This window comes from Carlito syrichta, unplaced genomic scaffold, assembly GCF_000164805.1.
Source record: "Carlito syrichta isolate Samal-C Ts95f unplaced genomic scaffold, Tarsius_syrichta-2.0.1 Scaffold301969, whole genome shotgun sequence".
Taxonomy (NCBI): Eukaryota; Metazoa; Chordata; class Mammalia; order Primates; family Tarsiidae; genus Carlito; species Carlito syrichta.
The window spans coordinates 139,557-163,579 of NW_007246065.1; the positions used below are offsets into that span (position 1 = coordinate 139,557).

At 33.3% G+C, this 24,023-nt stretch overlaps 1 protein-coding gene across 2 annotated transcripts in view; it reads left to right on the plus strand.

The window, feature by feature from the left end:
• NDUFS4 (NADH:ubiquinone oxidoreductase subunit S4) overlaps window positions 1-24,023 on the plus strand; it is a 98,762-nt gene that overhangs the window by 69,765 nt on the left and 4,974 nt on the right. The window contains exons 3-4 of one of the 2 annotated variants that reach the window (XM_008055838.1): window positions 1,286-1,458; window positions 10,638-10,711. In XM_008055838.1, coding sequence (XP_008054029.1) covers window positions 1,286-1,458; window positions 10,638-10,711 — 247 coding nt within the window. The remainder of the gene's footprint in view (window positions 1-1,285; window positions 1,459-10,637; window positions 10,712-24,023) is intronic. The other variant, XM_021711258.1, reaches the window with a different exon arrangement.

Below are 24,023 nucleotides of genomic sequence, written 5' to 3' on the forward strand. Positions count from 1 at the left end.
GATATAATGAAATGAAAATTCACAAAATGTGTTAAATTTATAGTTTTCACAAGTTTGGTGTAGTCATTGTATGTTAACTCTCTGTTGTTTTTAACCAGTTATTCAAACTTACTTTGGTAAGTGAACAATGATTTTAAAATGTCTCATTAATAAGAATGATATAGTTAACCTTAAAATTTTACTTTTTTAGACTATTTTGCCATTACAAAATGGAAACTTAAACTCTGATTTACTTTCTTGTGTCCTGACTGCCACTATATTGTTAAATATATCTGATGTAGGGTTATCAGAATTCTATGTTTTTGCCACTTGAGCATTTGTTACTGGATACAAGTGTTACAAAAGAATTAAGAAAGTTAAATGTTTTCATCTCATATTTTTGCAAAGCATGCAAATTTTTTGGCCTACCTGTACAGAATAGATTTGATTATTTTATTCTCTCTTTAGTAGGTTTCATCAAAGGGAGATAAATCAAAATACTAATTAAGGTTATTACTGAATTATTATTATTATTTTTTGAGTCAAAGTCTCACTCTGTTGCCTAGGCTGGGTGCAGTGGCACACTCACAGTTCACAGAAGCCTCAAACTCCTAGGTTCACATTACCCTTACACTCAGTCTCCCAAATAGCTGGAACTATAGGCATGCACCACCATGTCCAGCTTATTTTTTGATTTTTTTGTAAAGATGAGGTCTTGCTGTATTGCCCAAGCTGGTCTTTAACTCATGGCCTCAAGTGATTCTCTCTCCTCAGCCTCCCAAAGTGCTGGGATTACAGGCACCTAACCAAAGTTGTTAATTGATTTTAATTGTTCACAAAAAAGGTCAAGCCTCCCTCTGAAAGGAATGCCTTGGGATAAGCAGTTTGACTCAGAAACTACTGGTAATAGATTTTATTAAAACTTAATTATTTTTATTAAAAATATCCGCTCACTTAATATTCCCCTTATGGTTTTTTCTCTGGCTAGTTATACTTACACAATAAGAAGAGTGTACTGAATATAGGCCCTTTTACCAGGAAACAGCCTCTTCAGAAATTACCAATGCTTTGTTGGTCAGAGGGGCCTAAAATTTTTTTATTATCCTTTTTCACCGTCCAACCCCCCAATTAAAGATACCATTTACAGATATCCAAATAGCCGTTTATCTGGTAAAATCTCAGAGTAGTAGTGAAATAAGTCAGAAATTTATAAACAAATCTGAATAGAATTGACTATAGGGAAAACAAAAGTAAATTAGTGAGTATGTGGGCTATTTGAAATGTTTTGTTGCTTGTTTTTCTGTAGGATATCACTACTTTAACTGGTGTTCCAGAAGAGCATATAAAAACTAGAAAGGTCAGGATCTTTGTTCCTGCTCGTAATAACATGCAGTCTGGAGTAAATAACACAAAGAAATGGAAGATGGAATTTGATACCAGGGAGCGATGGGAAAATCCTTTGATGGGTTGGGCATCAACGTGAGTACTTTGGTTTAACATAAGTTTTATTTTCAGCTCTCTTTTTCTATGTTGATTTTTCTTTTAAATATAATGATTTTCAAATGTTCTCATGTACATCATGCTTATGAAAATACTTTTTGAGACTATTAAATATCACTATGCTCAAAGACATAAATTATATATATTTATATATAGTCACATGTGTGGCTCAGTGCAATAAACCAAAGAAACAATCTTTTTCAAAGTACTATTTGTTGGATAAAAATGACTGACACTTTGAGTGCATTGTTAGCATGGCACCTAAGCTACATGTATAGTAGTCTCACTTTCTGTGGTTTCAGTCATCCAAAGTACCTTACAATAAAGATATTTTGGGAGAGACAGAGAAAGGGAGAGAGAGACAGACCACCCACACTCATATAACTTTTGTTAGAGTATATTGTTATAATTCTTCTATTTTATTGCTAGTTATTGTTGTTAATCTCTTACTGTGTCTGATTTATAAATTAAACTTTATCATAGGTATGTGTGTATAGGAAAAGACATAGTGTAGAGTTTGGTACTATCTGTGATTTTAAGCATCCACTGAGGATCTTGGAACTTATCTCCCTCACATGAAGGGGGACTACTGTAGTAGTCTAAGACACTTACTATATGATTGATGTTAATAATTTAGTGGCACTTTAACTTGTTTTTAAACTGAAATATATAAAACTTTTTTATGGTATATATTTTGTTTTTAAGAGAGAGTAGGAATAGGTAAGTTTAGGAATTAGCTAATTTCAGGAAAACTTACAAGTTCTAAGATCTTGTGATTAATAAATTACTTTTTAACAGTGCATTGAAATAAATTCTTGAAAGGCACCAATGAAATCAGTGACCTAAATCTCTGTGATGGAATAAGGCCCAAATATTAAATAGCAGGGCTGCCTCTAGTTAAATAATAGAAGCTAATACTAGAGAAAACATTAGACAGATAAGCTAGAAAATTTTCATTCTTATTGAGACTCCCAAAACAGTTTGTGTCCAATCTTCAGTTAAATGTAGTTATCATTTTATTTATTTATTTATTTTTTTGAGTTGAAGTCTCACTCTGTTGCCCAGACTGAAGTACAGTGGCACACTCCCGGCCACTGCAGCCTCAACCTGTTGGACTCCGGTGTTCCTTCCGCCTCAGCCTTCCAAGTAGCTGGAATTACAGGCGCACACTATCACACCTGGCTAATTTTTGATTTATTGTAGAGACGAGGTCTCGCCAAGTTGCCTGGGTGGGTCTTGGACCCGCGGGTTCAGGCAGTCCACTTGCCTTGGCCTTCCAAAGTGCTGGGATTACAGACTGAGCCACTGAGCCCAATAGTTACCATTTTAAATTAGAGGATTTAAACTGTCTTATTTTAGAAAAGTATAATAGTCAACATTTCCTGTTGATTACCTGGAATAATTTTTTTTTTTAAACTTCTGCCAGGTTGCAATTTAAATAGAAGTATATTTTATTAGGGAAATGATACATAGGCACAATTTTTTAAGTATTTTGGTATCGTTTAGATTTAATGTTTCATGCAATATATAGAGTCTTTCTGTATATCATATATTTCTAGAGATTAAAGGAAAAACTGTGTTCCTATTCAGTGGTTGAAATGTTAGTGATTACTCTTTGAATCACATGAAATTTAACATGTTTATCTATATCCTAGACTTGCTGTAGTAATACAATCCAGCAACATTCAGTAATAAGTTGTTATTGGAGTAGTTGTACCTTATGTAATCTAAATTGTTACTGGGTAAAACACTTTTATATATAAGAATATAAGTTAGCCTGGTATTGAAGAGGAAAAGTATTATCTTTTCCTCACATCTGTTGCAAAGTTCTTGACTGAGACACCAATTAAAAAAAAAAAAGATTAATGAGAGCATACAAATTCATTTAGTGGTATAGGAGTACTTCATAAATGTAGTACAGGAGCCTTTATAAATGAAGACACAAAGAAAAAGGAAAACCTGTATATTTTTATTCTTAGGTTTGAGGAAGAGTGGATAGTCATACAGAAGGATGATTGGATAAAGAGGGTGAGATCTAATGGTAAAAGACTGGGGGATACTTGACCGGGCCTGTGGCTGATTCTTGTCTGTGTCCCTGTGTCTTCAGAGATAAGGACATTTCTTTTCTCCAGGTATTAGATGTCATCTCTGGAATGACAGTCTTAGATCTGCTTCAGAAGAGGGTCAGAAAATTCTGTTATGTCCTACTTCAGAGAGATTTTCTTGTTCCTGCTGTTTTCTAATGCCATATTTTGGCTTTAGTGTATTCTAAACCCCACTAATGGACTGTTTAAAAAAATAAATTTTACTTTGCTATAAGTTCACACAATCATTATTATAGTATTGTTTAGTATAGAAATATCATAATTAAATTTTGAAATTTAAATTTAATTTTGAATTTAAGTTTTGGTGATTTAATACCTTGCTTTAAGGGCAAGACTATATCCTACTATTGTGCATGAATATGTAAGTTCTGTTTTATTTCATATTCATTGAAAATGAGGTGTGTTTGGGTGGTAAAGTTATTTTCAAAATGTAGTTTTGCCAAAGTAAAAAGTTGTGTGTTTTTGGTTTTTTTTGAAACAATAGACCCTGTCTGCAATTGGTTTGTCTGAGGTATTGTTTTTAATCTTGAGTATTAGGAAACAACTCATTACTTCTCTTTGTTTTGATATTAAGAAACAACCACTTAGCATGAAAAAATACAATAAGAAAAAAAACTTGACTATAATTTAAAAAAAAAAATTATTAGGGATTCTTTTTGCCATATTTGCCAATACTGGTATCAGGGCTATACTTGATTTTTTCTTCTGTAGCTCTTTTTTTTCTTTTTGAGACAAATTCTCTATCTCCCAGGCTAGAGTGCAATGGCAAGATCCCAGCTCACTGTAGCCTCAACCTTTTCCTACGTGATCCTCCTGCCTCATCCTCCCAAGTAGCTGGGACTATAGTCATGCACTATCACGCCCAGTTAATTTTTTAATTTTTTGTAGAGATGAGTCTCACTATGTTGCCAGGCTGGTCTCAAACCCCCTGGGCTCAAGCAGTTCTCCTGCCTTGGCCTCCCGAAATACTGGGATTACAGCATTCATGTGCCTGGCCTCCTTCAGCATTTTAATGATACAAAATATAGTATGTAATATTGATTGTTACTTGGACACATTGAATTCTGACTTCTTTTTGGAAATATTTTAAGCTTTTTAAATAAAATTGTTTAAATTGTAAGATTTTTCATGATCATCCAATTAAATTTTATCATTTAGCTAAGATATAAACCTGTGTTTCAGATAACTTAATGACATAGATTGGTTCTCAGTCTGCTTATATTTCATTTTATGATTATATATCTAATACTAATATGTAGAGTATAGGAAAAATACTTAAAACCTGGCTATATGTGTCCATATCTAGATTTGTATTTTTTTAAATCAGGAGAACTATTGTATTTCATAAGAAAAAGAAAATATTAATATTTTAATGTGATTTTTGCTTTTTTTTTTTTTTGAGTTGGAGTCCCACTCTATCGCCCAGACTGGAGTGCAGTGGCCGCTCCCAGCCACCGCAGCCTCGACCTGCCGGGCTCCGGCGATCCTTCCGCCTCAGCCTTCCGAGTAGACGGAATTACAGGCATGCGCTACCACACCCGGCTAATTTTTTTATTTTTATTGTAGAGATGAGGTCTCGCCTGCCCAGGCAGGTCTCGAACCCGCGGGCTCAGTCAATCCACTCACCTCAGCCTCCCAAAGGCACTGGATTACAGGCTGAGCCACCGAGCCCGGTGATTTTTGCTGTTGAGTAAAGGAATGATTTTGGGATATGTCAAAAGAGAAATAACTATCCATCCTATATCTGAAACATATTTGTTTCCAAAGCCACAAAGTTTCCCCTGTATTTATACAGGGGATCTGGGGTTTAACTAAATTCATATCTTCTAGCTGATAGATTATTTCTGGCTAGAATCTACCATATGGATGGGATGGCTTGGAGGATTTAACAGATACCTAACCCTGATGATATAAGACTGTTATAGAGGGTTAGAAGTGCGTAGCATAAGAAATGTGGCAAGTATAACAACTACAGAGATTATCTTTGGATGGTTTTTCACAGACTTGCTATTAAATACACAGTTAGAAAAGGACACTTCCCTCATTGAGCAGTAGAGGTAGTGCTAATGGGAAAGGTAATTTTACAGAGTTACTGTGATAATTTTGTTACAGAAATGTAAAATCTTAAGTTTTTGCATATGTTTTCCAGAGGGCATTGAAGGGAAGGGTTGTCATTGTGAAAGTAGATTTTATGACTATGAACATGGTTTTATGTTTTAAAAAATACAGAGCGAATGTCATTGTTACCTGTTTATCTACAGTGTTTCATTTTGAAAGGCCATTTTTGTTCACATGTAGAATTTGAAGATAAATGTACTTGATCTTTGTTTTTAGATTGTTAAATTCATATTTAAAATGCTATATTTACACTACTTTTCTCATCCAAAGTAGAAATTTCCTTATGCTCTTTTAATTACCAGAATCTTTACATGTTCAAACTCAAAGGTAAAAGGTTTATCTTTGTGTAAATGTGAAAAATATTTTAAGACGCAAAAATCATCCCTTGGGTTTGACCTAAGTTTTTGTTACCATTTAAATCTCCTTGATCTAGTAAAGATGAAAAGGGGTGACTCATCCTTGTTAAATACTATAGCTAGCTGCCAAAGATTACTACTAGTTATTAATCTCACTTATTTCTTGACAATCTTTTATTTGTTAGATTGGTAAAAACTCAATTTTCATTTATTTCTATAAGCAGGACTTTAATTTTAATAAAACGTAAACATATTTATTTTTCCTTCATTATATTAATGTACATTGGCTACTGAAATTCAATGACTATTAGTCTCAATACTTTCAATACTCATACTTGTGTTAATTTCATCATATTCTAAAAATATGACTTCTATGTTAAATTTTTAAAGTAATTTTTCATTGGAGAATTATGAATCTGTCATTCAGCTTTTGGAAACAAGGATTTGTTCCATGCCATCATGGACTTAGAAGGTCAACTAATTTAAGCATTGTGTGCTCTAATTTAGATGTTGCGAATTCCCTCATCACATAAACATGCACTTACTATACTTGATCCTCAAGTCTTAATAAGTCATCAAAGTGGACATCATACTTAGACTTGCAGATAGTTCTTCTGCTTATGAATAAGTAGCAAATTGAAGTATTATCTATACCACTTTTTTCTCTCACACTGCTCTACCACATTGCAAAGGTACTTTTTAATTTGCTTTAATCAGTTGGTTTAATTTTTTTTTAATTTAACTAGTAAGGATTCTGTTTACTACTCTCATTATTGACTTTATTGAACAAGTAAATGAGTATTTGTGTGGTAAATTTAAACAATATAGACATATGTAGAATAAGCCATGACAGTTACCAGTTACTCCTCTCTCTCTTTTCCCTTACCACCTCTTGCCAACATACCCACTCTCTCTCCATAGAAGTAAACCCTGACAACAATTTGGTATACAGTAAGGCCCCTACATATGAACAAGTGCTGTTCAAAGAGCATGCAGATAAGTCCAATTTGTTTGTAAGTTAAAAGTTAGCCTAAGTGCCCAGCTAACAGTCAGCTATATAGTACTGTATACTGTAATACGTTTATGATACTTTTCACACAAATAAAACATTAAAAATAAATAAATAAAACATTTTTAATCAAACAGTACTGCACCTTGAAAAGTACAGTGGTAAAATACACAAAAGTACAACCACTTGTAGAGGATACACACATGTGACACTGTAAGCTAGACATGTGAATTAACTTACATGGTTGGACATGTGAATGCAAGTTCACAATTTGAAGGTTTGTTTGTAGGGGAATTACTGATTATCTTTCCAGTGTATGTATATGCAACTTCATATGTCTTTTGGTAAAATTTGATGATTTTTCTTAACAGTAAACTTTAACATTTTTTATTAAAATGATTCCTAGATAGTTTCATTTTTATTGCTTTCGATAAAGTGTTTTTCATTACATTTTCTAGTTGAATATTGCTAATATTTAAAGTTGATTTTACATATAAGCCATCTTATGTACTGTCTTTTTAGTTCTCATGGTTTTTCAAGGGATTCACTTTGTTTGGTTAATTATATAATCTAAAAATAATGGCAGTTTTTTCTTGTACCTAGGGCTAATATCTTTTTCTTACCTTGTTGCATTAGCTCGAATTTGCAGATATGTTCAATGTTAGCGGTGCTACCTAGCTTCCTCATTGCCTCTTTCTTTCTTTAGCAGAAATATTTCTTGTGTAGTAAAATGGACACAGTTCTAATCTTGGCTTACCGATAATTTTTTTAAATTAGGAATTAGGCATTGAATTTTATTAAAGTATTTCCAATATTTATTTAAAGGGGTTTTCTCCTTTAATCTATTGACATGTTGTGAATTTCTTTGTGTATTTTCTGATCCACTTATATATTTTCTAATTGGACACTGATTTACTATTTTTAGGAATAATGCTTGATTTGGCTTATTAATTGTATTTAACATTTTTGCATTTAATCAACTAGTGGGATTGACTGAGTTAGTGGAAGTTGGAGTGGGCACACTATCCTACAGCACAGTATTATTTTAATTTTTACCATTGCCCAGCTCTTTGACATGTAATTTAAAAATTTTGTATTTTAAAATTACAACAAAAGCATTTATTAAAATATTGATTTTAGGTATAGTTTTTTCTCTGTAGTCTTCACTATATATCTCTCTTATTTGCAGAAAGATGACCTTTCTAAATGGCGATAAGTTGTTATCAAAGTAACAGTTGTGGCTACTTAAACTGAAAAAAGTAAACTAAGTCCACAAAGTAGAAACTCCTTCACTTGCTATTCTCTGCCTTTCAGAGAGCATCCAATAAAAAATTCTCAGCACCAAAATGTTTCACAAATATCTTTTATATAGTTATAATTCTCTTAGGACTAATTCTTATTTTGTGTTGATTGATAGTTAGATCTATTTTGAATAATCTTAAGTGCTCATAAGCAGAAAATAATAATTGAAATTCTCAATTGGTAGATATCTTCATGAAGTCTGTTTCATGTCATGATATAGAACAAAGGGCAATCTGCCAATAAATGTTGGGCATTATAATTAATGATGAACTATTTTCTATATTAATTTTGTTGGTTTATTGGTGTTCATAATATTTAGTAAAGTACATTAAAATGATATGATTGGAGGAATAAAATCTAAACTCAACCTTGGAGCTCTGAGTAAACACAATATATTATTTTACCAAGCTTAATACTGATTTAAAATTTTTTAATTGAAATATAACATATATTCAGAAAAATGTATAGATCAGAAGTATACCGCTTTGTAAACTTTTACAACCTGAACAAACCCATGAAACAGAGCATTTCCTGTACCTCACAAGTTCCTACACCCCAAAAAGGAGGAATAAAATGGACTGGTAGGAAAGTACAGGCTACATTTATAAGAACAGTTAGCTATTTGACTACTTGACTAATTCTCAGAGTAATAATTAAAAAGAAGGCTAGACAGTAGTTCTGTCCATATTATAGAAGTGCTTAAATGCCAGGGTAGGAGATTGACGTTAATGTGGTAGACAGTGGAAACTCTTTGGCGTTTTTGAACTTGGCAATGAGTTTGGGAGTTGAACTTTGGAAAGACTAATCTGGCAACATGGTTAAGGGTGGATTAGAGTAAAGAAAACAAGCAGAAAGATTAATTAGGAAGGTATTACAGTAGTTCAGGGAAGAATTTAAAAGGGTATAAGCCGGTGGTGGTAGCATACCTAGAAGAAAACTGCAAAATATGTGTAATGAAGGAGAATGAGAATGGTAGAAGTCCAGTGGCTGGAAAAATGGTGGCTTATTGATATAAGTTGCTACTATTTAATTCATATATGTATGTCTTTGTAAATAATGTGAGGATACTAATTAAGGCTGTACCACCTTTGCAAGAAATAGAGCTCTGTTCTCCTGGCTCCTGAGATTTTCTTACAATTTTTTCTGTATTGTTTCTTATTCTCAACTAAGCCAGTATGCCTATCAACACTCCTCAAACTACCAGATCATATTTATTTTAACACTTCTATTCTCAGTATAATTTATTGAGCTATTAACTGAGAAATTATGTGTGCCCTGAAAAGGAGCCAATATAAAATGATCATTTGCTATTTGTTCGTATTAATGTAGCCAACCATGTGAAGCTCTTTTGCTTATAGGATTGGGGGGGTTATGATAAAAATACAGGTAAGTATAGGGATCTCATAGGAATTCTGTACCAGAATAGCAACCATAATCTATGACCAGAACTTTAGCAACAGCAATTTGTGGGTCTTCACATCAATAAGAGGTACTTTCCGTGTATTTTCTTCTTTGTATATCTCATCTTTCCACTATTCAGACTACTCCCTGAACCTTCCTTTCTGTATTTTTTATTTACACATTTCCAATGAATTTTTCACAAAATACTATGTTCACCTCTGAGAGATTCACAATAAACATTTGTAGCAGTGTTCTACCTTTATATAAACATAAAAATAAAAGTGACATTTCTGAAATAGTATTTTGTAAAGAGCCTAGTAGGTTTATAAACATTAACACTACTCTAGAACAAAGAACTCCAATGGATGTCAGGTCTTGGATATTTATTTTTTTATGCTTTGAAAGAATGTGGTTAAATGATGGAAGGTTAGTTAAGAAGAGTGGGTGCAGTTGCCATCTAATTTGAGAGGTAATGATAGAACTAGCAATTGTACACATTGATAATCTTACTGATACTGAATTTTAAGGTCAGTTTGAGAATCCTCTTGGGTGTTTTTGTTTAATTCAACTCTAATTCTTCTTTTAAGAGTTGAATAAAATGATTTTATTAAAGACTAGATGAATGTCTTTGCAATTATATATTTTCTGTTTACCAATACATGTTAGAAAATCTCCCAAATTTAACACAGAAAAAGGCATTCAAATTATTAACAGTTTTAAAGAGATTATTATAAATAAAACATTCCATCAATACTGTGCTTATTTGGTACTGTAATGATTTTTATTTTCTAAACATCTTATTTTAAAAATTGATATTTTTTTCAGCCAAGCTTAATGTTAAACCCTGGAAAAAAATTGTTTTTGCAGGGCCGATCCTTTGTCCAACATGGTCCTAACATTCAGTGCTAAAGAAGATGCAGTTTCCTTTGCAGAAAAAAATGGTAAGTTTGTTTTAGTTTTTGACAAATAAACTCAAGATGTGATTTTTGTGTTCTTAACCTTAATTAAGAGATACAGAATTTGGGTTGAAAGAAACCTTTAATGTGTTAATTTAGTGGTTTTTAGACTTTTTTACTACATCAGAACAACCCCTCCAAAAAAAAAAAATCTAAAACAGAATGTAACATGTAAAAGACAAACTGGTCTAATTTGAAATAGAGGCAGTGAATAAAACTACTTATCTAACTCCTTCCTTGATTAGGAATGCCTCTGCAAAATCACTAACATTTGGTTAAACTTTAGTTGAACATATAAGATACCTATTCCAGTTTTCTTCTGTTTATCATTAAGCTCTTTCTTACTTTGAGCCAAAATCTGGTATTTTATTTAATAATCTTCAATTACTTGAAAGTAGTTATCATATTCTCTCTAAAATGTCATTTAAACCTAAATGTCTACATTCACCACTTTTCTAGTTATGGTAGGTCTAGAAAATGCAGGTCTATTAATGCAGAGTTTATTAGTTTTAGGGGCAGCTACCTAAACCATTGGTTTATGTTGATCTTGCAACAAAAGTATAATTTTTTTTCTTTTCCTCATTTTCTGCTGTTAAGCCAATAAAGTGCAGCGAAAGAAGGTTTTGTAATCAGACTAGTCTTGAGTCTAATCTTTGAAGCTATATGATTTTGGATTAATTTCATAATGGGTTTAATATTTCTTCATAATTGAAATAAGGGTGCTTATCTCATGAAGTGGGTGAGACCTGTTACATAATAAACACTCAGTAACTATTAGTTCTGACATTCATCGCCTCCAACTGACATTTCTGCTGTTTGTCTCCCTAAGATTTAAATGCACTGGTTATAAATTCAAATGGTGTAATGTCCATTTAAGTGTATTGTTACTGTAAGGCAGCTTATAAATGTAAAAGACTATTAATGTTACCTAACATCTGGCATATAAATTTGAAAGCACTAAAAAGTTTATTATTATCTAATATATTTGCTTTTCTTCCCCACTTAGTATTATATAGCTTATGATTAAAAGTCTGAAGTCAAGCGACCTGGGTTTGAATCCATGTTGGGTCACTTACTGTTTGTATGACTTTATATTTCCGTTTCCTCATATGTGCGTTGGGAATTGCTATGAGGATTAAATAAATTAATAAAATTAAAGCACTTAGAATAGGGTCTGAAATATAGTAAGTATATAAAAGTATATAAGTATATCCTATCATGTTATTAGTAATAGACTTTTAAAAACATTTTTTAAAAGGTTTCTTAAATGCAATTTCTTATTAACACTTTCTTGGCAAGTTCCATGTTCCTTAATTACATAATTATTCTTAAAATTATCTTTTAAAATATTATTTTGATTTAAAATATCATTGTTCTCTTTTTAATTAAACTGTAACATAGTTATGAAAAACTGTTCTATTACTGTTTTTCATCTTTTCAGCCTACCATATTTCATGTCTGACACCTTGAAAATTATTCACTTGAGGTCTGTAACGTGAGTTTAATAATGGGAAATCTAATTAAACTGTTAAATCCCTGATTAGTCTCTTTCTAAGTGGTCACAAATACAGTTGCCATGTGAATTGCAGGTGTGAACTAGCCACTGCTGCTATTGAAGTCAAGTGCCTCTCCAGGAGAGAAAATTAAGAGCACTATCAAAGTCAATAGAAAGTATGACTTGAAGAAGCTTAGAGGATAGTGACTTATAACACTGTATGCTAACAGTGAGTCAGGAATTTTAATCTACAGGATAGCAGGAACTCTGCCTTTTCTTGGTCATTGCTTTATGCCCAACACCTAGCATAAAACTTAATGTATAAAAGATACTCATTAGCTAGTGAAATCAGTGTCTTTCTAAAGCATATTATTCTACTCAAGAATTTGAAGCCACTCCTCTCCTAGGAAAGTCATTAATGATTATTCCATTCTTGAATTCACTAAAGTACTTATGATCTGCCTCATTTATTTAACATTTAGCATTATATATCTTCAAATTCTGTTTCTTCAGCTGTAGTGGAAGCAAGATCTAAATAAACATCATCAAAGTGTTTCAGTATGGGGGAGGGATCTTTTCCAAATTCCGTAGTATCTCCTGCATTCTGATTTGCCTTTCTCGGGTAGGTAAATAGTGATGAGGGACATACAAATCGATCTCCCCACCCTACACAGCTCTAACATCATTTTGCTGTGAGCTAGTACTATTGAAGGTTGGGTAAACCAACATTCTGGTACATTAAGGCATTAAAAAAATGGTTCAAAAGCACTAATATGTAAAGTCTACTGGATTAAGAGTCTGGTAACTAGGATTCTAATTCCACAGTTGTCTACCTCACAGGAGAGCTTAAACAAGTCATGCTTCACTACATTTAGCCCTTGATAAACATGTTTCTTCATTTTTGAAATAAGAAGCTGGATTGAGTAATGCTCAAAAACTGGAGATTTAGGATGTTAAAAGCCCATGGACCAGCTTATGTATATCTTTATCTCTTTGCTATCTAACTTAATGCCCTACTCATTATATGCTGTAGGGAAAAATATGTTTTTGTTGATACAGGTGATTTTGTGTTGATCCTGACACCTGGCAAAGGCTATGGATTTATTAAATGATTGCCTTCCGAAAGTATCTGGAAATAAGATGTTAGGGTAAAACTGGCACACAAAGTATACTCAGATGATTCTGAAAATAACAACCTGGCTTTCATCTCCTTTTTAGTTTTTTCATTTCCCTTTTTTTAAATGTTAAATGAAAGAAAAGTCACTGTCATCATTTCCCTTGACATAAAAAATGGTAGAGAATCGGTACAACAAGAAGTAAGATTTTCAGATTCAGTTTTTCTAGAAAACGTATTTAATGTTTCTGATTAAAGAGACTCAGGTAATAAGTATCATCATTACAAAAGCTAACATTTATAAACATTAACTCATGGGCTGGACACTATGCCAAGTGCTTTTCATTCACTCTAATTTAATCCTCACTACAACTCTATGAAGCAGGAACAGTTATTATGTCCATCTTATTGTTCAAGGAAACTGAGGTTTAGAGATATTAAATAGCATTAAGTATCAAGGTCACATACTTATAAGTAGATGAACAAGTTTCATGTGAACACAGTAATGTTTATTCATTTATATATTGTCTTTGACTACTTTTTAGCTCCAGTGGTAGAAAAGTAGTTTTAATAGAGACCAAATGGCCTCCATTGCCTAAAATAATTACTACTTGGTCCTCAGAAAATGTTAGCTGACCCCTAGTCTAAACCATTATATATATACTGCCTCAATACTCTGACAGTTTTATAAATCCAAAAATAGTCTTTATTCAAGCATCTTCAAGGGTCTGTGTTTAATAGACACACTCCTCCACTGATAATTCAAAGTTCTTAATGTAAACACTAACTTATCATCAAAGCACTAACAAGCTTTATCTTACTAGTTTCAACTCTCATTTCTGCCCTTCTATCATAAACCTGGTAAATACTTCACTCCATCTACAACCTCAGTTATACTGTTCCCTTTCTCATCCTTATTCCAGCCTATGAAACTCCAACCTAGTCTTCAAAATCTACTTTATATGCTGTCTCCTTTCTGGATCCCTTTTCTTATTCCTTTTGCCCTCCCCTCCCCCACTTCCTTTTCCCACCTCCCACTGAAAGAGCTCTCTCTTCTTTTTAACTTACACAATAATTTGTTCCTTCTTTACAACTCTTATAGTATAGATTTATATTTCACTTTCTTGGTACTGCATTCAATCAGAAATATGTTGAGGACCCTGTAATATGCCAGCGCTGTATGCCTAGATAGTTAATTAAGGAATAGTTTTTGTACTCAAAAAGAAATCAATAGTAGAACGATTAGCAATTTCCTACATTTTAGTATGTAAATACTCTACAGCCAGTAAATTTTTTTTTGTCTAGTTAATTTGGAGTTTTTCTTGAGTTATTAAAGGTTAACACCCCAGAGTGTATTGCAGTGTACTTAAGATGATTGCTTTATAATATTAGAGTTTTTTCCAAACTATGTTTTTTGTTTTAAACTCTCCCTTTGCTAAGGATACTGAAATCTAAAGAAGTTAACAAAACAAGCCCTAGATAATCACATAACTCCTAGCTGATAGGACCCAAGTTTCTAGGTTCCAAGTTTAGTGTTTTTTCTGTGATACAGTAATTCTGATAGTTCTTAAAAATTAATCATCTAGATCTACACTATTCAATATGGGAGCCACTAGCTACGTGTTGTGACTTTAACTCTTGAAATGTGAATTTCAAGAATTGAGATCTGCTGTAAACATAATATATACACTGGATTTTAAAGGCTTAGTATGAAAAAATAAAATCTCTCAATAATTTTTATTATGTGTTGAAATGATAATATTCTGGATATATTGGGCTAAGTAAAATATATAATTAAAATAAATTTCACGTTTCCTTCTATTTACTTATTTAATGTGGCTACTAGAAACTTTTACATTGTATTATGTTTCTATTGAACAGTATTGGTCTAGAGTATTTGGCAAGTATACAGGATACACATTATATACATATTCTAAATATTTTATAGATACATATCCTATTGTGAATATGAGAAATAGGAAATTTTATCCAACTTAGAATACTTTTTAAGAAATACAGTTCTATTCTTCAGATACTCTTACTTAGTGTGAATCAAGAATAAGTAGAAAGTCTTATTACATATAATAATAAAATTAAAAGTTTAAGAGACTTGTATTACATCACAAAATCCCCTGTTGATCACCTGTTTTTAGTTTCTTAACCATTAAGGTATTGGGCAGGCTCATCTTTTTATATAATACCCTCATATCTGAGACTAAAAGAAATTCTCTTCCTTCTGCTGTAGATAATTCCTGCAGCTGCTCCCTCAGTTTCTGTCTTTTTTGCATAGCTGTTTTCTCACCATACCTCACTTCCTGTGGAAGGCTATTTCTCTGAAATTGGGGAGTGAGAAAGAAGAAAAGACTGAATGCTCTCTATGACTTCTTTCTCTCTCAGTTCTCACTCCCACAACCACTCCTCCTCAACATACACACAAAACAAAGAAAATATAAATACCCCTGTGTCTTTTGGCCTTAACCCCAGAGTCTCAACCTAAACATCTCCCTTTAAGCTTACTATCTATTGCAGAGAAACTCTTCAAAGATAACCTTTCTTTGTAAAGAGGGAAAAAGAATATCTGGGGTTTCCTCTGAAATGTAGATGAAGCTTATTTCAGTTCTTTGTGTACTGAAAAGACCCACCTTTCTCACCCTAGTGGCTTTTGTCTTTCCTTGTGTTATGTGATCTGTGATGGGGTGGAAGGATGGGGAGGAGGAGGAGGAGGAAGCTGCATCTTGAAGAGAGGAGGTAGAAGACAGCTGTGGAAAATTTGGGTAGTGGAAGACTGGGGTCTACTACCATTTACATGCTAATGAAAACCAGAAATGGCTTTTTTTTTCACCCGTTTGATCTGATTTGAAACTTTGTGACTTTTCTCTGGTATGTCATTTTACCCCCTGTGTTTTTCTTGTTGTTAGCTGTAAAAACTCTTTGAAATTCTCAAAATAAAGGAGAGTTTTTTCAGGAATAGGAGGGCCGAGTACAAGCTGTGAAACTGCATTCTGTTCATAGTGGTCTATGGGGTGGAAAACCCTCCTCTGAAGTAATAGAAGGTAGAAGTAGAGAAGGGAAAGACAGGTCTGATCCTGGATCCAGGACAATAAAGAAGCAATTGGAGAAACAGCTTAGAATTATCCCAAAAGTGGACACCATCAGTAAGGTCTGGACTCTGACCTAACTTAACATCTCAAATAACATTCAAAATGAAGGTAAGGATAATGGCTTTCATACAGATGTAAAATGCAGGTTAAAAAAATTAATTTTACTCATGATATAAGGGGAAAAGGCAGATATTACAACCAGTTCAAAGTAAAAGTTAAAACAGCACTAATTCATGTAGCATAAAGAAGCATTGTGGTGAACTGTAGATGGAGACAAAATTGTTTTTATTTTTGTTTGAGGGAGTGGCGAGTTAAGTATGATACAGGACAGAATTTGCATGTGTATCAGTTGTTTACAACTTAAAAAGAGTTGTCAAATAGCTGAAAGACAAGGAACTGAGCTAAAATCTAATAACCTAGAAGGGGAAGGTTGTGCTAGAGAAGATGCATAGTTTTCCATTAAAATAAATTATTTTTCTACTCCTTCCCCCTACCCCACTTTTTTTTTTTAGTTGGAGTCCCACTCTGCTGCCCAGGCTGCAGTGCAGTGGCATACTCACGGCCACCCCAACGTCGACCTGCTGGGGCTCCAGTGATCCTTCCACCTCAGCCTTCCAAGTAACTGGAACTACATGCGCACATTACCTTGCCTGGCTAATTTTTCGATTTATTGTAGAAACGAGGTCTCACTATGTTGCCCAGGCTGGTCTTGAACCCACGGGCTCAGGCAATCCTCTCACCTCAACCTTCCCTCCCCTCTTTAATGAGGAAATAATCTCAGAGAAATTATTCATGATCACAACATAAGATTGGTCCGATATGTGGCCTGATTATTTACATAGGTGTAGCAAGAATTTCAATTTGCCATGTAAGCTTTGTTTTTTGTTGAAAGTTTATATAAGAAATCTCAGATTGGACCTTACAGTCTGTTGAGACTAGGAAGCCAAGCCAAGAACTTGCCACCAGATTTATTTGATAGTACCTATTAATTTGGACAAATTCTTCCCTTCTCAAGATCCCCAAAATATCATAAGGATCCTTAATACTTATAGAACTGGGAACCCTATAAGCCAAATGCCAGACCACTTTTCCTGGAAGGACTTTGTAAGCATTGACTCCATAAAGTCTACGTTTTTTTTTGTTGTTGTTCTTTAAAATTGTCTGTTCATACTGGAAGAAATGAAAATCATTCTCAAATATGTCATTCCAGGTAAGGCCTTGGTTGTATAATCAATGCTTCCAGTTATGTCCCAATAAAAAAGGTGTTACTAAACATAGGCACATAGCTATATTGTCATGAAAATAAGAATACTCAGTAAGAATTTCAGAATCTCAGAAGGGGTCACATGGGGAGGATGAGATATTATTTACAAATATTTCTTTTCATTTTTAAAAGCTAGCTGAACTAAATTGTAATGAGCTATAGATACCTTAAGAGGAAAGAGGACTTTCTTATATGTCCAAAGAATTGAACATTAAGACAATATCAATAATAATCCAAACATAAAATTACAGTCCTTCCTCATCAGTTCATTCAGTCCTATATAAGTAATTCTTGTTACTTATAAATCATCATAATTTATGGATCATAAATATATCTGCTTTCCAACTAGAGTTTTGAAAATCCTAACTCATTCTACTAGCATGATCTTAAAATTTGTTTAAGTGATGACATCAAAATGCCTATACCCCAAGGTACCTGGCATAGTCCTTTTCCACAGAGCTCTAAGACAATATTTTGTTGGAAATAAAGCACTCTTCCTGTAGCTGATTGCAAAAGAAGCATCAGGGAAAAACAAAAAAATAAAACTATTTGTAGAAGATAAAAGACTTAAAATGGCTGTAGTTAACATTACTGATAATTTTCAAAAGTGAAATACATAACGAGTTCATAAGAATAATGTAACTTAAAGTCAGTCCAAAAAAAGTTATAAACAAAATATCTGTAAATATAATAATTGTAGCCTATTTTCAAAGACCATGAATGTTCATCTAATTTATAAAAATGGATAAACATACTTTTTACAAAGAAAATTTTTTTTAAAATATGGCATAATAATTCTGAAACATAATATACCTTTAATAGGCCAGGCAAATAGTGAGAATATACCAAAAATATCAAATAAAAGGATTCAGTAAGTCTGGACTATGTTCTAAATACCTGTATATTATTTAAGCATAGATCGGTAACTTGGATTCTTAGTTGATATTTACTGCCTAGAAAATGCAAGATTTAAACTACAGAAATCACAGTGTGACCAAGCTAATATTTTTTTAAAATAATGACTCATAAACTATACTGTAAATTGTCTACTATCAGGCAAAGCAGCACAAGGGCTCCAATAAATAGAACATATCATGGAATTGATGTCTCTAGGAATTTACCATAAAACGCACAAGTTTGTAATTATTTATATTAACATTTTACCCACCAAATTTAGCCTCAGGATTGCTAAGCATCTCTTCTGACTTGGCAACTCTTGCCAAACTTGATAACTCTTCACATACTTGACAACTCTTCTCAAGCAGCTCATTTATATTAGCACATCAAATAAAAATTATTTCTAGTACCTCTCTTCTTACAAAATGAAAGGCTATATCTTAGTGATTTCCCAGAGGTCCTATAAGGAATCTCAAAGATAATTCAACGTAGAAAGAGATCCTGAAAGAATTATTTCATTTTACATTTAGGATTCATTTTTAGGAAGGCAAAAATCAAAAGCTGTCAGGAAATGTGAACACTTATGGTAGGTATAGGATCACAAGTGCCTGAGAAATGATATTTGGCTGCTCACTTAATAGTCACAATAAAACTTAGAAAAATAAACATAGAAAGCAATATGTCTGTAAAGAATCTTACCTCTTACGTAAGTGACCAAGGACTTAGTATAAAGGTTATAAGGTTATTCTTATAAACCACAGAACCTTTGCATTCTAGACATTTTAGATATAAAAAATGATATATAATATATAATGAGACAAGCCCATCAAAACTGAGCAAACTTTGTTAAGATTTTAACATATTTTATAGCTTTTTGGACTCTTGCTCCTACACTAATCCAAGGCAAATAAAATTTTCTTTCTGTAAATCTTATATAACTTCCTATATTCAATCAGGTGTCTTTTACCATTCTTTTCTCATTCTGGCACAATTTTACTTTAGGACATAATTATTCTTTTTTCCCTAAATGAACAAAGACACGTTACTTTGCTACAGAGTTCCATCCACCTCTCTGCTACTATTACTCCTCGTAGAGTTTCATATATTACATCTTTTAACCAGAGTTACTTTGATTTCATAGAGAACTGGATGATGGATAATTGAAAACTGTTACATACCAGCATTTTAGTAGAGTGGCAGAGCTCATAAATACACAGACCACAACTTCATGCATTCAGCTATCAACATCCCTAATACTCCTCTTCTCCAAGTGGCAAATGTGAATGTATTAGCATTAACAAACCCAAAGACACAGACTCTCTGTAGCATATCAAAATAAGGAGCAAAAGTATATAAAGTTAACTTTTTGCTTGTAATTATAAGGGGGAAAGATTTCTCACGCATTGCTAGGTTCCTGGGTGAGTTCCCTATATATTACAAGACAGTTAAAAATAGAAGAACACACAGATTTACTTAATATAATTTGTATGTGACACGAGAGCCTTCAGAAACAGACCCAAAGAAACAGCAAGCCAGGCACAGGGACTTATACCAGTAATCTGAGGCAGGAGGAGACTTTGAGACCAGCCTAGGCAACATGATGAGACCTTGTGTCTCTACAAAAAACAAAGAAATTCTCTAGGCATGTTAACACATGCCTGTAGTCCTTGCTACTTGGAAGGCTGAGGCAGGAGGATTGCTTTAGTCCAGGAGTTTGAGGCTGCAGTGAGTCATGATCGTGTCATTGCATTCCAACCTGTGTGACAGAATGAGACCCTTATTCAAACAACAACAAAAACAAGAAAACCTGTCTATTTTGTACTAAATTTGATGAAAAAGTTCATAGTTGTACAGTATTATTGGTCACTGAGGGTATAATCTAATGGTAATAAAGTGGAGGGAACTTAGCTTGGCCTATTTGTTCAGATTCTTCATCCCCCTCTATAATATTTCCTTCCTCTGGATATATGACACATTAGGGTGTTGTGACCTCTTTCATAGGGGGAGATTGGAGAATATTTTCTTGGCCTACTTCAAGGAGCAAGGTTGATAGAAGGAAAGCATGGCCTTCCTGCTTCTATTATTTTCTCAAATGCCAAGGTGCCACGTTTTGGAATAGCCTGTACTAGACCCCACCTAGAACAGATCTGGGTATCTAATAAATATCCATTATTATTGTCTACATTTTAAAGTTACCTCATGATCTTGGAAATTAATTTTCAAGGTAACATTCTATAAAACATGATTATTGTTAGAATAAAACTGTAAGAATAATGAATCAATTTGGTTAAACACAAATTTATATTTTTCATGACTGTAAACATTAAACAGAAGTAATGCTAACTTAGTTGATCAATAAACATATGTAACTTTACAAAAAACATATCCAAGTGGAACAAAAATGTGTGCTTGTATTATACTTTTTTAAATTTTAAATATGTGGGGTACAATTCAGGGTTAGGTATACAAATGTTCATGATGCAGGTACCCTTGTTGAGGAGGTGTGCCTCCCCCTCCCCGGCAGTTTCCCACTATTGTCAGTCCCACCCCAACTTTCCCTAGCAGTTTCCCACTACCGCCAGTCCCTGTCTTATAATAATAGTTGTTCAAGGTCTGCTTGTGAGTGAGAACATGTGATACTCAGTTCTTTGTTTCTGTGATAGATCACTCAGTATTATAGCCTCTAAGTCCATCCAACTTGCTGCAAAGTTCTTAATTTTGTCCTTCTTTATGGCTACATAATATTTCATTGTGTATATGTACCACATTTTTTTTTTTATCCATTCCTCTTTCAATAAGCAGCACGGTTGGTTCCATTTTTTGCTGTTATAAATAATGCTGCAGTAAACATGCATGTGCAGTCATCTTTTGTATTATACTTAACACTGATAAATCAGAGAAAGCATAGCTATTTTTATAAAACCTAAGTTACTCATCTTACTTGTCACAGATTTACTTATATGAACTTGAATTTTTAAAATGTTTGAGTTTTAGTTCCTTAAGAATACTTTTTAAATCTAGCATATTTAAAAGAAGTTATTTTCTTGTTTTCTGAAATTTTTAGGATTATTCAATGTATATAATCACTTATTTTTCTCTTTAAGCTAATCAGAACAAAGTTCCTTAAAATGACTTTATAATCTAATTCATTAATGCTATCTGGAGGCAGAAAAACATTAACTACACACACAAGTTAAGAAAGGCTTTTCTGAATACAGATATGTTGATAGACATACAGTCACACAGAAAGCTTATAACTTCAATTCTAAAATTTCAGCCATAGGTTAATAATAAACACAAAATTATGAAATTGACTGGTCCATACCATAAATCTGTTCTCAGTGAGTGCAAACTGTTAATTGATTTGAGCTCAAAATAGAGAAGATTATCAAACTAGATTCTTCTGTCTTTTCTCACCCAACAGAGAATGGGCCTCTTAAAACCATTAATCCATTTACAAGGATCATCAAATGGTCAGATTGCAAAACCAATTCCCAAAATTAGAAGACAGCAGAATTAAAATTAGAAAAACAGAGAGTCTTGGATTCACTTCTTACAGCCAAGAAAAAGAGGTATGCGGACTTAAGCATAAGGTGCACCATTTCTTTAGTGAAGTTTACCTGGCTTTGGTTGCTTAGTGAATCTATTGGAGGTCTCAGTAGGACCTCCAAAGATGTTAAAAGAAAATTTCCATAAAAAAATATAACAACTCTGACATAGATATAAAATAAACATGTATTGAAGAATTTATTTTACCCATATGAGAGAGCCAGGCAGATGTTATAATCAGGTCAAAGGACTAGCACAGATTTTTATGGAGTAAAGAAACGTTGAAATGAATTGCAAATGGAGACAAAACTGGTTTTACCAGGACTGCGTTGGGGAAGGAGTTGAAGCTATGAGACAGAATTTATAAAAGGGTGGGGGGAGAGGCAAAAAACAATTTATGTATAAAAAATTGTATATTCTTACATGCTTAAACTTCAGTCACCTTCAAAGTACTCTCCATTTGATGCAATAACCTATCGAGGTCCTTTTTCCACTGCTTAAAACAGTTTTTGAACTTATCAGTTTTGATGCCTTTCAATGCTTCTGCCATTTGCCACCTTTTCCACGTTGGCAACGATTTATTTCCCTTTGAGGACTTTTTTTACCTGGGAAATACAAAGAAAGGCACTGGGGGTGAGATGAGGTGAATAGGGAGGGTGGGGCATGGTGGTCATTCTGTTTTTAGTCAAAAACTGCTGGACACTCACCATGGTGTGGGCAAGTATGCTCATAAATCACCCATCATGAAATGGACAAATGTGTTGAAAGAATCTCTAAAAAAAAATTAACTGAAGCCACACTCAGCCTCTCACAAAAGCACTAGGTGGTACACTGATGTGTGTTTCTGTTTAAAGATACTTTATTAAATGCATATTTTTGGTCTATCACCATTAAACTCACAGCCAACAGCACTCCAGCTTATACCTGAACAAAGCTTATCTACCATACCTATCAGCACATCACAGTCTTCTTATTCTTAGGAACACTAGACAGCCCTTCAGCATTATGCTTGGGGGCCATTTGAAATAGGGAAATCACTAAGAAGTACAAAAATGCAAAAGAGAGGGGCGGGGAAGAAGAGAGAGAGAGAAAGAGTGATTTATTCCTTAGATCCCTTGTTAGAACTCTGGAATTTTTCTCATAGTGGTAGTATTATGCATGGTGGCTTAGTGAGGTTCCGAATATATTATGGATTAAATAGGATTCTGGGAAATCCTGTGAGTAGCACACATCCCAGACCAATTACATCAAAATCTCTGGGAGTGATTTTTGGCTATTTGTGTAATTTCTTTCTCCAGAAAAATGTGTTCTAAATTTCTAATGACTGATTTTCAAATGTACTTTTGGAACACAAAAGCTGGAGTAATTGATTAATATCCTGGTTTGTTTTGTGGCAAATTCTGAACAGTGTGGTTCCAATTACTGTTTTGGAAATAGTAATAATAATCTACAGCAAGTATATTATTTGAAAAGATAAAATTTAAGGGGCTATTGACTGACCATCACATAGAAGTGGTTCTTTGTATTTGTTTTTTGGGTTGAGGTTTTTGCAGCTGTAGCAGGTGTAGGGTATTACTAATCTAATAACTGTTTCAGGTGCCTCATGTTTTCACCTTATTTGCTTGTTTAAGTCATTTTATATAATTTTCATGGAAAGAATAGTTTCGCTAGTATATCCAAACCCTATTATTTCTTCTCTGTAGTAATTTCCAAATAAGATCTAAGATACTTTTAAATTATTCTGAACCTTTTCCCCACCACCACCCCATATTAGATATGTACTTGGTAATTTCACAGTGGAGGGACTTTTTTTTTTTTTATTGTGGAGGGACTTTTAAAGTGAAATTCCTGGAAAGGTATTTTTCTAACACACCCCC